The sequence below is a fragment of the Acinonyx jubatus genome, chromosome B1 (genome assembly GCF_027475565.1).
Source record: "Acinonyx jubatus isolate Ajub_Pintada_27869175 chromosome B1, VMU_Ajub_asm_v1.0, whole genome shotgun sequence".
NCBI lineage: Eukaryota > Metazoa > Chordata > Mammalia > Carnivora > Felidae > Acinonyx > Acinonyx jubatus.
The window spans coordinates 117,344,200-117,359,935 of NC_069382.1; the positions used below are offsets into that span (position 1 = coordinate 117,344,200).

Sequence of the window (15,736 nt, forward strand, 5' to 3'; positions counted from 1 at the left end):
GCTGTCTTTCCAAGGAGGTGCTCTCCACAGGCACCTGCAGACAAGTGATTATGACAAGCTCAGTGTCAGCAACTATGGTCACTTTGAAGCTAACCCGTACCCACCCATTTCCACCCCTACCCTCCACCTATCACCTTGAACCTTTTCCCTGAAAGTCATACTGCCTCTATATTCCTCTGAAAGACTCCATTTTATTTTATTTTTTTAAAGATTCAATAGTTTTATTTATTTATTTATTGAGAGAGAGAGGGTGCAAGTGAGTGAGGGGCAGAGAGAGAGAGAGAGGGAGGGAGGGAGAATCCCATGAAGGGCAGAGAGAGAAAAGGAGAGGGAGAGAGAGAGAGAGAAAGAGAGAGAGAGAGAGAGAGAGAGAGAGAGAGAGAGGTAGGGCTCACCTATGGGGTGCTCACCCAATGCGGGGCTTGTGCTCACCTAAAGCAGGGCTTGAACTCAGGAACTGTGAGATCATGACCTGAGCTGAAGTCAGATGCTTAACTGACTGAGCCACCCAGGTGCTCTGAAAGGGTGAATTTTAAACCAGGCTTCACCAGATGAAAGTAGGTGACTTGGAGCCTGTGGGCCTCACACGTTTTGTCGTTATTCTAGATGTTGTCCTTGTCCAGATCCACCCCCCCCCCCGCCCCCTGCAAGCTATAACGTTCTTTGAGCCCATAAGGGTGCTTTAGGGCTGATGAAGGCTTAAGCACTGTAACTATGAATATTATTCTATAGTAATGTTGACAGCTTTCTGTATAATTTTCATTGAGAAGATCTTGTTTTAAAGAAGATATCTGATTTGAGCTTTTGAAGAAACAAGTTGTTTCAAACTTAATGTACAGTAAGACTTCATTTTTGGCCCCTTTGCTTTGATTAATTGCTACTCTTTTCCTCTCATATACAGTTTGGGGATATGGATTCCTGTCAGTGACCATCATTAATCTGGCATCTCTCCTCGGATTGGTTTTGACTCCATTGATAAAGAAATCTTATTTCCCTAAGATTTTGACATTTTTTGTGGGTCTGGCTATTGGGACTCTATTTTCAAATGCCATTTTCCAGCTTATTCCAGAGGTAAGGATGTTGGCTCTTTGTGAATAATTGTTTCTTTTAAATGTTTCAGCACTTAGTACATTTTAAGGCTCCATAATTCTCACAGCATTTTATGGTCTGGTTGATAGTGTTGGATGAGACAAAGCTGAATCACAGCAGAAGAAAAAGCTTGTCTCAAGCTACAGGAGATGTCAGTGTTGGAGAAAAAATTAATATTCCAGGAGGCCAGCCACCAGGACGTGCCCAGACAGCATTGGGACACCTCTGAGGGCCTTAAAACTTTTTTTTGTCTTGCATTTGGCAGCTTTAATTTTTCCACATACTTTTATTATTTATTGATTTTTCTAAAGAGCATGCAATGTCAAACTTACTGAAGATATACCACAAAATGTCCTTATATATTTACTATAGCTTTTACTTAAGTTTGTGTTTCTCGTCTGTTAGGAACACCTCGATTCTTTATAGTTTGAAACTCCAGCTCTTGCCCTGTGTCCTTTAGATAGTGGATTATTTCATTCTCGTGTGTGTGTGTGTGTGTGTGTGTGTGTGTGAGAGAAAATCTTTCTTGGGCTCAGCCCTTGAGTTCTTTATCTCTTTAGGACCTACCAGGACCCTCTAGGTTTAAAAAGGTCTCTCTTGGGAAAACAGTAATCCAAGTGGCTTTGCCATGTTTGCTTTAAAAATTTGAGTCTGGATATGATGGACAAATACATTACTTTTAAGAGAAAATGGATTATCAATGTCTCATTTTTTTTATTACCCAGATCTAATATTATCTATAAAGATGAGAATCAGTGCTTCTTCTTTACTACTAAAAATTCCTCTCTCAAGGCAAATGTTTCTGAAGGATATAGCCAAGAAACTAGAAGATATTCTGGGTCTTTAATTAACAGAACTTTGGTTATAAGACCACTGTGTGATCTCTTACAGTTTGGTTACTTAAATTTCAGAGTTTTTGTTTTGTAATTTTTGTGGGTATTTCCCAATATTACCTCATCTGAAGATGGACTTAGAACTTTGGTAAAAATTGTATACTGAAAAATTTTGGTATCATTTTCTAAAAATCAAGTTAAAGTACTTAGTTTTACCTGAACTTTTTTCTCTCTTAGGCTTTTGGATTCAATCCCAAAAGTGACAACTATGTTGAGAAGGCGGTTGCTGTGTTTGGTGGCTTTTACGTACTTTTCTTTTTCGAAAGAGTGCTTAAGATGTTATTAAAGGCGTATGGTCAGGTAAATGGACTTTATTTAAAATATATGATGTTTGACCCCCTACATCTACTTAATAGCTGTATAGGCATATAAAGGCAGGAATTTTATCCTTATAATTCTATGAACTGCTCAGTTTTTAGGCTGGTGAATGTGAGGAGAAAGAAAAGAGTCCATATATTAATAAGGGTAAGAGAAACACTTGATTCATACTGTGGAATTTGGAATGAGTACCAACAATTAAATGTCAAAAAATGTGCACAATTTGTATTCGTTCACGTTCATCAAAATAAGGAGGCATATGTACCCTAACATGAACAAACAGAAAAAACAAAATCTAATAAATGAAGATACATTTATAAATCTAAAAAGATTACATATTGAATAGTCATACAGATTTTCTCTTACAAATAAAAAACACTAGACTCCCTGCTTTCTTGGATGTGTGAGGTACCATGTTTCCTTCTTATAACCTCTTTTTCCTTTAAAAATTGTTTCATGTAGAATGATCATACCCACTTTTCAAATGATGATTTTGGTCCTTCTCGTGAGAAAACTCATCAACCTAAAACGTTACCTGCAATCAATGGTGTCACATGTTATGCAAATCCAGCTGTCACAGAACCTAACGGACACATCCATTTTGATAATGTCAGTGTGGTATCTCTCCAGGTAAGGCATTTTCACTTTACTATATTGCATCCTTTATACAATGTGAACACTTCTGTGAATGCAGCCAAGTAAATATTTAGACACTGAAGTGCGTCTCACTTATTCTTGTATATGTGGAAGTAAGTGGAATGTGAGTCTGTATTCTTTTTCCAATTTTCCTCCCTATATTTACTCTAAACAAGTGAGTTAAGCAAGAAATTGTGGGTTACTGGATCTGAGACTTCACTATTCCCCAAGATCATTTAACTGTATGTATGAGTAACTTAGATTTAGGGCTATGTAGCAAACTTAATCAGAGCATTTCTCTTATTTTGCAATTCTTTCAAGATCCAAAACCAAAGAATCCCTTTGAGTAATTTTGAAACTGCAAGAAACAAAATTTGTAAGCTATTAAAGTCATGTTCATTAATTAATTGATTTAGGATTTGTATCTCCACCTTCTAAATAACGTTAATAGGAATCATTTCTTGAGTGAGTATTATGTGCCAGGTAATATGCTAGGCACTTAATTGTTTTGTCTCATTTACTTTTTATAGCAATTATTCAAAGTAGGGTTTATTTTCTATGTATTCGAACTGTTTCAGTTTCAAATGATGGGAATCAAACACAAATTATGCGTGCAGAAAGGAGAGTTTATGGAAAAACAGTGGGCTGTCTAATGGAACAGCCAGGCTATAGGAAGAGTGAGAACCTAGGAACCATTAGGACTGTTAGAACTCCTTTGCCCTCTCCTCCTTCCTGTATCTTAGAGCCATTCTTTCACTGTGCGGTGACTCCTTCCATAGGTGGGAAACACAGCCACCAGCAACTCCTGAGATTTATGTCTTATAATTTCAGCCACCAGAAGGAAATTTAACCTGACTCTTTCAGTTCTAAATACAAAATTCCTGGCAAGTGTCTCCTTGGTCCGGCTTGCATTAGATGTCCACTTCTAGACTAATAGAGTTGGGCCCCTTGTATGACTGCCAGGGCGTATGGATGGAGTAGAGGAGTGTTTAGGAAAAAGGGGTGCTTGGGTAACAGTGTCATTTGTGTTCATAATAATTCTCATTTGACAGATGAAGAAAATGGGACTTTAGATGTTGAATAACTTCTGCAGGATCACTCAGCTAGTAAATAGTAGATCCAGAAGCTACAAAGTTAAACATAATGTAGAAAAGAAACATTGAATCAAGGAAAGTCTGCTAGGAAAAAACAATTAAGTAGAAAAAAGATATCTGGAAGAGGTTATTATGTCAAATGGCCTGAGTTTCCTTCTGGAAAGAAAACATGATCCATCATATACTTTGCCCCACCTGATTAAGGAAAATCTCAAGTGTGTTTGAAGAGGCAGTTTTGTGTTAGCACTAAACTAAGAGAGGAAATTATTTCATGCAATGTAATGAATGATGTTTTCAGCCAAGATTTTGCAAAGAATATGAAATGTTCAAGTAGATAATTTCTCACAATAATTATAGCTAACATTTATTAATGCTCAGGACTCTGCCTAGAATTTTAAGTGAATGGCCTCCTTGGACCCTCATCATAGTCTAGGAGATAGAAACTGTCATAATTCAGAGATTGTAGCTTAGAAAGGTTAAATAACCACCCCAAGGACACACAGCGCCTGTGTGGCAAAGCCTGGATCAGGATTGAGGCCATCTGATGTTGAAGCCTGCACTCTTGCTGGATTGCCTTCCTCAGGTCACAAATTCTCTACTAGAATCAAGATGATGACATTAACTCTTGACTTGATAAATATTAATTTTCTTAGAGGAAGAAGATAATTTGACCCTAGGCTGTTGCTTTCTGAGGGCAAATAAATTGAACTGCTCGAAAGTTTGATTTTAGTTTTAAAGTTTTTGGGATCCTGATTTATGATTTACTATGGCCAGAAGACATGTTTGTATAAATATTAGCACCCTGACAAAAATGGGATCCTACACATGATCCTGTTTCACATAATTTAGAAATATCAGTTGAAAAGTTATTCTTACTCTATTTCTGGTCGTGCTAGTACACAGGCTTTCAATCATTTACTCAATAAACATTTATTGAATACCTGCTCACTGTCCTGGGCCCTGGGGTTTCAGAAGCAAATGAATTCTTGTGAAGCCATAGTTTATTTAGTAGACAATATAGAAAAGAGTAGAACAAGAAAATTTCATGTAGCAATACTTTGGTGAAAATATAGTATGGTGATGTGGGTTGACACGTGGGGGCTTCTTTGATCAACAGAGGTCCCTCCACAGATCAGCAGAGAATTGGATAATGAGAAAGAAGAACCAGCTATGCAAATATCTGAGAAAAAACTGTTCTAAAATCTTTGAGAGTGATCAAATGGGTTATATACAAGGGAACTGGAATTGAAATGGTATTGGACTTCTGATACCAATTCTGGAGACCAGTGGCACTATTCCTTTGGTATTCTGAATAGAAACAACTGTGGAATTGTAAACCAAGGTAAACTACCAATCTAGTGAGAGGGTGTAATGAAGCTAGGATTCTGGAAATATACTTCCAGGAATTAGAAGTCCAACTCCAGTCAGAGAAGATGTGTTCCAGGATGACAGCCATGCACCAAGCTTTGAGATGAGCCATGCAAATAGTCCTGACACTAATTTCTTATGGGGACTATTTTCTGGCCATCTGGTTGAAGGTATAGTCTTAAATGAAGATAGACTTAAGTACTGAGTAATGTCTATTATTTTCAATTTTCTTTTTTAAAAATGTTTATTTATTTATTTTAAGAGAGAGAGAGAGTGCCAGCATGGGTAGAGGCAGAGAGAGGTGGGGGAGGAGAGAGAGAATCCCAGGCAGACTCTGCACTGACAGCTCAATTCCATGAACCATGAGATCCTGACCTGAGCCGAAATCAAGAGTCAGTCACTTAACTGCTTGAGCCACCTAGGAGCCCCATTATTTTCAGTTTTCTTTTTATATTGCATTAAAAAAATCCTAGAGGGGAAAACAAGCAGCAACCGCTTTGACCTCAGCCACAGCACTTTCTTACTAGACATGTCTCTGGAGGAAAGGGAACAAAAGGAAAAATGAGCTATTGGGACTTTATTAAGATTAAAATATTCTGCACAGGGAAGGAAACAATCAACAAAACTAAAAGGCAACTGACAGAATGGGAGAAGGTATTTGCAAGACATGTTGGATAAAGTGTTACTATCCAAAATCTATGGAGAACTTATCAAACTCAACACTCAAAAAACAAACAATCCAGTGAAGAAATGGGCAGAACACATGAACAGACACTTTTCCAAAGAAGTCATAGAGATGGCTAACAGACACATGAAAAGATATTCAGCATCACTCAGCATCAGGGAAATATAAATCAAACCACAATGAGATACCACCTCACACCTGTCAGAATGGCTAAAACTAACAAGTCAGGAAACAACAGGTGCTGGCAAAGATGTGGAGAAAGGGCAATACTTTTACATTGTTGGTGGGAATGCAAACTGGTGCAGCCACTCTGGAAAACAGTCTGGAGGTTCCTGAAAAAATTAAAAATAGAACTACCTTATGACCCAGCAATTGCACTACTAGGTATTTATCCAAAGGATACAAAAATGGTGATTTGAAGGGGCACATACACTCCAGTGTCTTTGGCAGCACTCTCAACAATAGCCAAATTATAGAAAGACCCTAAATGCCCATCAACTGATGAATGGATAAAGAAGAAGTGGTGTGTGTGTGTGTGTGTGTGTGTGTGTGTGTGTGTGTGTAAATGGAATATTACTTAGTGATCAAAAAGAATGCAATCTTGCCATTTGCAACAAAGTGGATGGAACTAGAGTGTATTATGCTAGCGAAATAGGCCAGAGAAAAACAAATATCTTATGATTTCATTCATATGTGGAATTTAAGAAACAGAACAGATGAACATAGGGAAAGAGAAGGAAAAATAAGATAAAGACAAAGAAGTAGGCAAATCATAAGAGATTCTTTTACATAGAGAACAAACTGAGGGTTGCTGGAGGGGAGGTGAGTGGGGGGATGGGCTAGATGGGTGATGGGCATTCAGGAGGGCACTTGTGATGACCACTGGGTGTCATATGTAAGTGAGGAATCACTAAATTCTGTTCTTGAAACCAATACTACACTATATGCTAAGTAACTTGGATTTAAATAAATAAAAATAAAATAAAGTAAAATTGCTTTTAAAAACACACACAACAGGCACCTGGGTGGCTCAGTCGGTTAAGCGTCTGACTTTGGCTCAGGTCATGGTCTCGTGGTTCATGAATTCGAGCCCCGCATCGAACTCTGTGCTGACAGTTTAGAGCGTGGAACCTGCTTTGGATTCTGTGTCTCCTTCTCTCTCTGCCCCTCCCTGGCTGGTGCTCTCTCTCTCTCTCCTTCTAAAATAAATAAAAACATTAAAAAAATAAATTAAATAAAACACACACACACAAAATTGAAAGCAGTAGAATTTTAGAAATACCCTAAGAGCTAAGATATTGCTTTAAGAGATAATAGAGTAATATATATGATAGTGATTTTAATAATAAAATTAAAATATTTTCTAATTTGGGGCACCTGGGTGGCTCAATCAGTTAAGCAGCTGACTTCAGCTCAGGTCATGATGTCACGGTTCATGGGTTTGAGTCACAGTTCATGGGTTTGAGCCCCACGTCAAGTTCTTTGCTGACATCTCAGAGCCTGAAGCCTGCTTTGGATCCTGTGTCTCCCTCTCTCTCTGTCCCTCCCACACGCATCCTTTGTTTCTGTCTCTCTCTTAAAAATAAACAAACGTTAAAAACCTTTTTTAAACATTTTCTAACTTTTAAAAATGTTTATTTATTTTTGAGAGAGAGGAAGTGGGGAAGGGGCAGAGACAGAGAAAATCCCAAGCAGGCTCTCAGCACAGAGTCTGATGCAGGGCTGGATCCTACGATGGTGAGATCAGGAGCTGAGCTGATATCAAGAGTTGGATGCTTAACCAACTGAGCCACCCAGGTGCCCCTCTAATTTTTATATGATAAAAAGGATTTAACCTATACGACCCCATTGGAATAACAGGACATGGAAAATTCATGGTTCATTTCTGAGTCCAAGTATTTATTGCCTTAAGAATTTTGTTGATGATTCTTGTTGCTATTGCTTCAATGAAGTTTTTTTTTTTCCAAATTGAAAATAATAAGAAACTAAGAGTGAGTTAAGAAAGGTAGTCTAATTTGACATTCTATCAATAGAAAGTAAATTATATGACAATCTAGATAATAGTGTGATTCTAGATTTTGCTAGAATATAGGAAGAACAAAAGCATTGTTACAGAATAATTAAAATGCATGTCTTAGGGATGTCTATAAATATTCATCCAAACAATTCTGGTCCATCATAGAATACTCAGCTATGTAATTTAGTTGCCTTTGGTATTTTGTCTGTGTTCAGTCATATAAAAACCAGAGCTTTACACATTAAAAAAAAAGTATTGGCATGAAAGTATATTTATTACAGTGAGAGGATAGAAGATATTTTATTTAACAGTTTATTAGCTTGATTATAACTTTATCTTTAAAATTTTTTAACATTTATTCATTTTTGAGAGGCAGAGAGAGACAGAGTGTGAGTGGGGGAGGGGCAGAGAGAGAGAGGGAGACACAGAATCTGAGGCAGGCTCCAGTCTCTGAGCTGTCAGCACAGAGTCCGACGCAGGGCTCGACCCCAGGAACTGTGAGATCATGACCTGAACTGAAGTTGGACGCTTAGCCGACTGAGCCACCCCGGCTCCCCAGTAACTTTTAAATATTTAGACAAATTAGTAAGACTTCCTTAGTACCCTTGCTTCAGATCCTGTAAATGTTAGGCACCATAATGCATGTAATGCACAGGTGTATGTGTGTGTGTGCCTTATTCAGTTATTGCCACTAGGTGATGTTTCACAGCTCTCCCAGTGACACTTGTTGCTTTCTTCTTTTCTCTTTCTATTATATAACCCTGTGAAATCATGTAAGTATCTGTACAGCCAGATGAGTCTTTTCCCTGGGAATCTATAGCTTTAGAAGGACTGTATTTGTTAGGTGTTGACTTCCTAGAAATGTCAGGTACTCTGGAGAGTGTTAGCTTTTTCTGGGCCACTAGAGGGACCATGTGACTTATTTCTCCTGTAGTCTGTAATCAGTCTTTTTCCTAAAGGAAACCTTTTGTGCTTTCATTGGGGAATTGATGCCAATAAAAACAAAGGGATGAGTCATGTTTTTTTCCCCTAATAAAAGAACAATTATTATCAGCCATTTTTAGAAGTTAACTATGGTGAATTTTATGTTTAAAATTGAGGTGCAAAAGGGGTGCCTGGGTGGCTCAGTCGGTTAAGCATCTGACTCTTGATTTCAGCTCAGGTCATGATTCGTGAGTGTGAGCCCCACATTGGGCTCTGTGCTGGTAGTGCAGAGCCTGCTTGGGATTCTCCCTCTCTCTGTTCCTCCCCACTTGCGCTGTCTCTGTCACTCTCTTTCTGTAAATAAGTAAATAAATAAATAAATACTTTAAAAAACTGAGGTGCAATGAAGTAGAATTTAGCTGCAAAATGTGGTGATGTTAGAGGCACTTACTTTGTCAATAACTGACATGAAGCGATAATCTCCAAATTGAGAGATTACATTTTTGAGGTGCTTGGGTCTTCATGTGAGTCCAGTAGATGTTAAATACACTTAATTCATTCATCAAGTATTTACTGAGTGCCTAATATGTGCTTGGCACTATTCTAAGTACTGAGTATACATCAATAGGATAGAATAATCTTTCTGCCCTTTCATAACCTAACTGAAATATACCAGAATGTGGAAAGCATTCTTCTTTTTAAAAGTAAACTCCAGGGGCACCTGGGTGGCTCAGTCGGTTGAGCGTCCGACTTCAGCTCAGGTCATGATCTCACGGTTCGTGAGTTCGAGCCCCGCGTCAGGCTCTGGGCTGACAGCTCAGAGCCTGGAGCCTGCTTCCGATTCTGTGTCCCCCTCTCTCTCTGCCCCTCCCCCATTCATGCTCTGTCTCTCTCTGTCTCAAAAATAAATAAACATTAAAAAAAAAAAAGTAAACTCCACACTACACGTGGGGCTCGAACTCACAACCCCAAGATCAAGAGTTGTGTGCTCTACTGACTGAGCCAGCCAGCACCCCTACGTTCTTTTTTTTAAAGTATGAGATAGAAAAAAAAAAAAAAAAAAACTGATGAGAAGGCCTGTCTATATGTGTGGGGCTTATATAGGTCTTTTCTCTTGGGTTCCTGGTTTTTCCCCATTCCTGCCCAGAGGTGGGAAGGCAGGTGTGCATTCCTGGCTGTCCATGTTGGGAGTCGTGTGGGAACAGAAGGGGACTGGGCACTGGGCCTATCTGACTTCATACCCCTGTCTTCAGCACCACACTTCATTTCAGCTTTCAGTTTTCTTTGGGTCCTTAAAGGAAAGGTCTCTCTGCTTCAATTTTCTCAAAGTCTGAGTCTCTAGTCATCATTTGGGGTGGTTGCCTTGATGCATGGTCTTGGGAGCAAAGATCTGGGGTTCTGATTGCTCCCTTAATAAACTTACAGTGAATTCTCTTCTTTTTCCTTTTAATGTTATTTATTTGAGAGACAGAAAGAGAGAGAGAGAGAATCCCAAGCAGGTTCTATGTTGTCAGCACAGAGCCTGGCTCAGGGCTCTATCCCATGAACCGTGAGATCATGACCTGAGCTGAAATTCAGAGCTGGGCGCTTAACCAACTGAGCCACCCAGGTGCCCCTGAATTCTCTTATTTTTAGTTCCACTCTTCTTCCATCACCTTGAGAAGTACTTGGTGCCTCCATTCCCTAAAGTTCTCTGAGATTCTTGGCCCCACATCACCTTGTTTCTTGTTGACTTTTTTTCTTGTATGAAGTCAGTTAGAATGATCCTCCACTTTTCATCTTCCAAAATAAATATCTCAATGTTGTCATATCATCTGCCATGCTTTCTGTCCTGTGACATTATGACCTTTTTATTTCTTTATTTTAAGGAGTTTCAGGAGGGACTACAGATAGATATATATATATCCATTCTGCTGTATTTCACTCAAAGCCTACTGATTGTTTAAAATCACAATATTTGAAGTCATACAGAGAAATATAGGTACCATATGTTTTCACTCTTATGTGGATCCTCAGAAACTTAACAGAAGACCATGGGGGAGGGGGAGGAATTAAAAAAAAAAGTTAGAGAGAGAGGGAGCCAAACCATAAGAGACTCTTAAAAACTGAGAACAAACTGAGGGTTGATGGGGGGTGGGAGGGAGGGGAAAGTGGGTGATGGGCATTGAGGAGGGCACCTGTTGGGATGAGCACTGGGTGTTGTATGGAAACCAATCTGACAATAAATTTCATATTAAAAAAATAAAATCACAATATTTGGAAAACAGAAAACGGTTTCTTTCCTATATGTGGTTATATCAGGCACTAGTTAAAACTGAAAACTGTGTAAGTAATAAGATTATGTAAGAAGTTACTTTCATATTTCTTGATTGACTGGTATTTATGGAAAAGCAGATGATGTCCCTGGACAGTAGTGAAGAGGAGTTCTGGGTAGGGATCCAACATCAGGAGAATTTGCTCTCACTGGATCTCAACGCTTCCTTGCCCTGCAGGCCATTTTATCTGGCTCTAGTCTTTGTGCTAGAAAGTCACAAAACTTGATACCTGATTCCTCTCTGAATTTAGCCCACTTCTCTAATTCTAACTACATTTTTATTCATTTCTAGTGAACCTTTTCAAATTTTTAAGAATATCTGTTCTAAAATCTTCTCGTTACTCTGCAAAATACCCACTCCTACCTTTGCTTCTTTAGTGAGATGGAGATCGTTATTTGGAATCTGTGAACTTGGCTGTCTCATGTTGTCTCTTATGTCCTGAAAACTGCTCTGTCTCCTTATCTGCTCTCCACCTTCATATTTGTGTCAGGACTTGTATCCTTTCTCTCTCTGTCTTTTTTTTTTCTTTAAGTAAGTTTTTTTTTTTTTAAGTTTATTTTGAGAGAGAGAGAGAGGGAGAGAGAGAATTCCAAGCAGGCTCTGGGCTGTCAGCGCAGAGCCTGACGTGGGGTTCAGTCTCACGAACCATGAGATCATGACCTGAGCCGAAATCAAGAGTCAGATGTGGACGCTTAACCGACCAGGCCACCCACCCAGACATCCCTCCTTTCTCTTTTTAAAGCAAGTTCCTCCAAATGTGATCATCTTTCCCATGGCTTTTTCCTGTTTCCATTTATCTTTCCTGAATCTCTCCTTCTCCCCATGTCTACAAACATGGGTTCAGGTCTTTTTACCTTATTCTTTCTTCCTGACTCTGCTACTCCCCAAGAGTTTTCAACCCTCCCTCTTCCTACACTGTCCAGCTTCTTGAAAAACTAATACCGAAGACTCTGTGTCAGATACTTTCTTAAGTACTTTACGTATATTAATTCATTTATTCCTTATAGAAACAACCCTATGAGGTCCGTACAGTTATTATCTCCATGTTAACAATGTGGGAACTGATGTACAGAGACGTTAAGTAACTTAACCTAAGTCACACAGGTATTAGGTTAGGATTAAACCCAGACACCCTGATCATAGGCCCATCTGTTAACCCTTAGCCTGTGCTACCCTGCCCATTATTTTCACTTGCTAACTAGTCTTTATGTGTGCCTTCCTCTTTTTAATCATTTCCTCAAATATTTAATCATGTCTGATTAAAAAAAAATTACTACCTGTTCTCTGAAATTTCTTATTGGGTGATACAAGTGATTTTTCTAAGTGGCACACTATATTCTTTTTTTTATAAATGTTTATTTTTAGGGAAAGAGAGAGAGCGAGAGCAGGGGTGGTGCAGAGAGAGGGAGAGAGAGAGAGAATTCCAAGCAGGCTCCGCTCTGTCAGTGCAGAGCTTGATGCGGGGCTCGAACTCATGAACTGTGAGATCATGACCTGAGCCGAAATCCAGAGTTAAACGCTTAACCGACTAAGCCACCCGGGGGACCCCACACGCCATATTCTTAACATGCATTCTCATTCTTTTTGAGACATACCTGTAGTTTAGCACATACTTGAGTACTTCTTATTGGCCGGATGCTAGGAATATAAAGGCAGGTTCTTCACCGAAAGCCGTTCCTTCCCTCTTGGAATTGCTTCTTAGGTGGCTTCTGTGATGCTGTAATAACCTTCACCTGTCACGTTAGCTACTACTTCCCTGGTGTTGTCTCTGAATCTCCTTTCCCTTGCAGGGCAACTGGATGTGGAGGAGGAAGCAAGGTTTGTGGCGTTACACAGGGCCTATGTTCACGTCTCAGCAGTAAAATGTTAGTTGTATGATTTGGGGAAAAATCAAAATTAATGTCTCAGAGCCTTTGTTTGCTCTTCTGTTAAATGATGAGCAAAAATCCTTAAGCTAATGATTTTTTTTTTTTTTTTGGAAAATTAAATAATTTGTTGCGGGTTACTTATGTAATGGTGTGTCTGATACATTGTATGCATATGATAAATACATATTTCTCTTCTTCCATTTGACAGTTTTTATCTTTCTTTAGTTTTTAATCATAGCGATCTCATCAAGTCCTATCAACTGAATCTTCATTCCTCCGGGAATAACTTCTAAATCTATATGCTTAATTATTTACACCACATCCTTTACGAGAGGGCTTTTTGTACTAAGCCACAAAGGCTTTTGAATCTCTTTGTATTTTTCCACTGGGAAATGCAGTGAAACAGAGAGTAACACGTTGAGAGGATAAAATAGAAAATTTCACGGTTCCTTATCTCCTTTATTTACCTTTTTTACAATTTGAGTACTTTTCCTAAAAACTAAAGTTTGGTTTTTAAAACTTGAAGGCCATCTGGTAACAAAGACAACCTTCCGAATGTAAATGCTTGCGAGTCTGACATTGACTTTCCATTAAATAGACTAAAAGAATTTGAAACATTTACTCTTACTTAATGAAACAAGACTTTAAAGTCTAATTTAATTTTCCATTTGAATGATATTATCAGTTTTTGTGCCCCAGATTCTCTATCAGAGTTTGTTCAGCTATGCACTTCTAAGTGCATCTCTGTCACACTCTGACACATTCAGTTCAGTTGGAAGGACATTCCTAAAGATGTTCCTAAGGGAAATCCTTAAGGAGGGACTTAGGGTTATCTGCTATGACTCCTTAAATTAACCAATCATTTGGGCAACTTCACGCAGGGAGGCTGGCGTTACCACTGACGCATTATATCTTAACGAAAGAACTTTGCTACTACCGACTGCTAGACAGCTGGGAGAATCCAATAGTTAATGTCTATGAAAGTGCTTTTCAAGGTAGTCAAATCTGTACTACTCTGTCTATTTGCTTAAGGACAGACAGTTGCTTAAGGCTTTCAGTCAGGGACTGCTACGATATCCAAATGAAAGGGGAAGATATTAGCTAATCTCCTCATAAACATTATATGTTTACTACTTTTGTGGCGTTTAAAATTTTAATCAATTGATATATACTATCAGGTCCATGCAAACACAATTAAAGTGTTATGAAATTTGACTCTTGTGTATAACTTGTAGACTTTCAGGGCATTCTTTCCCCTCTGTATATATGTACATACACATCCTATTTAATTTCTGTTGAATGAATAAATATCCGAGAGTAAAAAAGAGAAAAGATATTCAAAGACAAGACTTCCCACAAAAAATCTTTTCAGTCTCCCTAGAAATTGACGTAGATATGTTGACTAATTCCTATCCTATTATTCCTATCCAAAGAATCTTTTAAAATATCCTCAAAGGATCCTACTCAGAGTAGACAGAAGCTTTTTATGAGTTATCAGGATAAGATGCCAAAAATGTTTTGGTTTTGAACTTGATGTATAAAATGCAGAGTAAGATAAAAAACAATTCTGTTTGATGTTGGTGGGAAAGAGGGAAAGACAAATATGATAAAAGTTCCAGTAGTATTGGTCAGTCTTGGCAAGAATTGGGTCTTCTAGGCTTGAAAGACCAAAAATGAGCATATGAGCCTGGGTTATAGAAAAAATTATTGTGTGATTGACCCAAATTAGGCAGTTAGGAAGAGATGCTTGGAAGAGAGCTTGGTGGGGGTGGGACAGCAGAAAGGAGGAAAGATGATTAAATTTTCTCTAAATAAACATTTTTATTGAGACAAAACATACAGAAAAGTAGATAGGTCATCATTGTACAGTTCTATGAAGTTTAAAAAAAATTTTTAATGTTTATTTATTTTTGAGACAGAGAGAGACAGAACATGAACAGGGGAGGGGCAGAGAGAGAGGGAGACACAGAATCGGAAACAGGCTCCAGGCTCTGAGCTGTCAGCCCAGAGCCTGATGCGGGGCTCAAACTCACAGACTGCGAGATCATGAGCTGAGCTGAAGTCGGAAGCTCAACTGACTGAGCCACCTAGGCGCCGCTCTGTGAAGTTTTACAAAGTAAATTTGTTCCTGGAACCACTACCTATACCATGAAACAGGATATCACTGGCAATTCAGAACCCTTTTTTTTCCCTTCTCTTGTGGTTATACCTTTCCATCCGAAGGAAACTGCTCCTATGAGCTCTAATGTCATATAGGAGTTTTTCGTAGAGTATGTAATCTTTTGTATCTGGCTTCTTTTGCTCAATAGCATTTTTGTGAAGCTCATTTATATTGTTGCTTGAATAGTGGTTCATTCATTTTCACTGCTTTATAGAATTCTATCATATGCATACATGAATTGTATCAGTATCATCATGAATTTAACCTTACCATACCTATTCATGCTCTTATATTTTTATTATGTATCTATATATCCACAAGTAATGTATTTCTCACTTTTAAAACTGAGAAAAATAGTATTTTGGACA

At 38.5% G+C, this 15,736-nt stretch overlaps 1 protein-coding gene across 3 annotated transcripts in view; it reads left to right on the forward strand.

Annotated features, from left to right (window-relative positions):
- The window catches only part of SLC39A8 (solute carrier family 39 member 8), a 79,657-nt gene that overhangs the window by 34,475 nt on the left and 29,446 nt on the right, over nt 1-15,736 (forward strand). For all 3 annotated transcript variants that reach the window (XM_053217097.1, XM_027061546.2, XM_053217098.1), the window contains exons 4-6: nt 902-1,071; nt 2,160-2,282; nt 2,763-2,930. In XM_053217097.1, the coding sequence (XP_053073072.1) occupies nt 902-1,071; nt 2,160-2,282; nt 2,763-2,930 (461 nt within the window). The remainder of the gene's footprint in view (nt 1-901; nt 1,072-2,159; nt 2,283-2,762; nt 2,931-15,736) is intronic.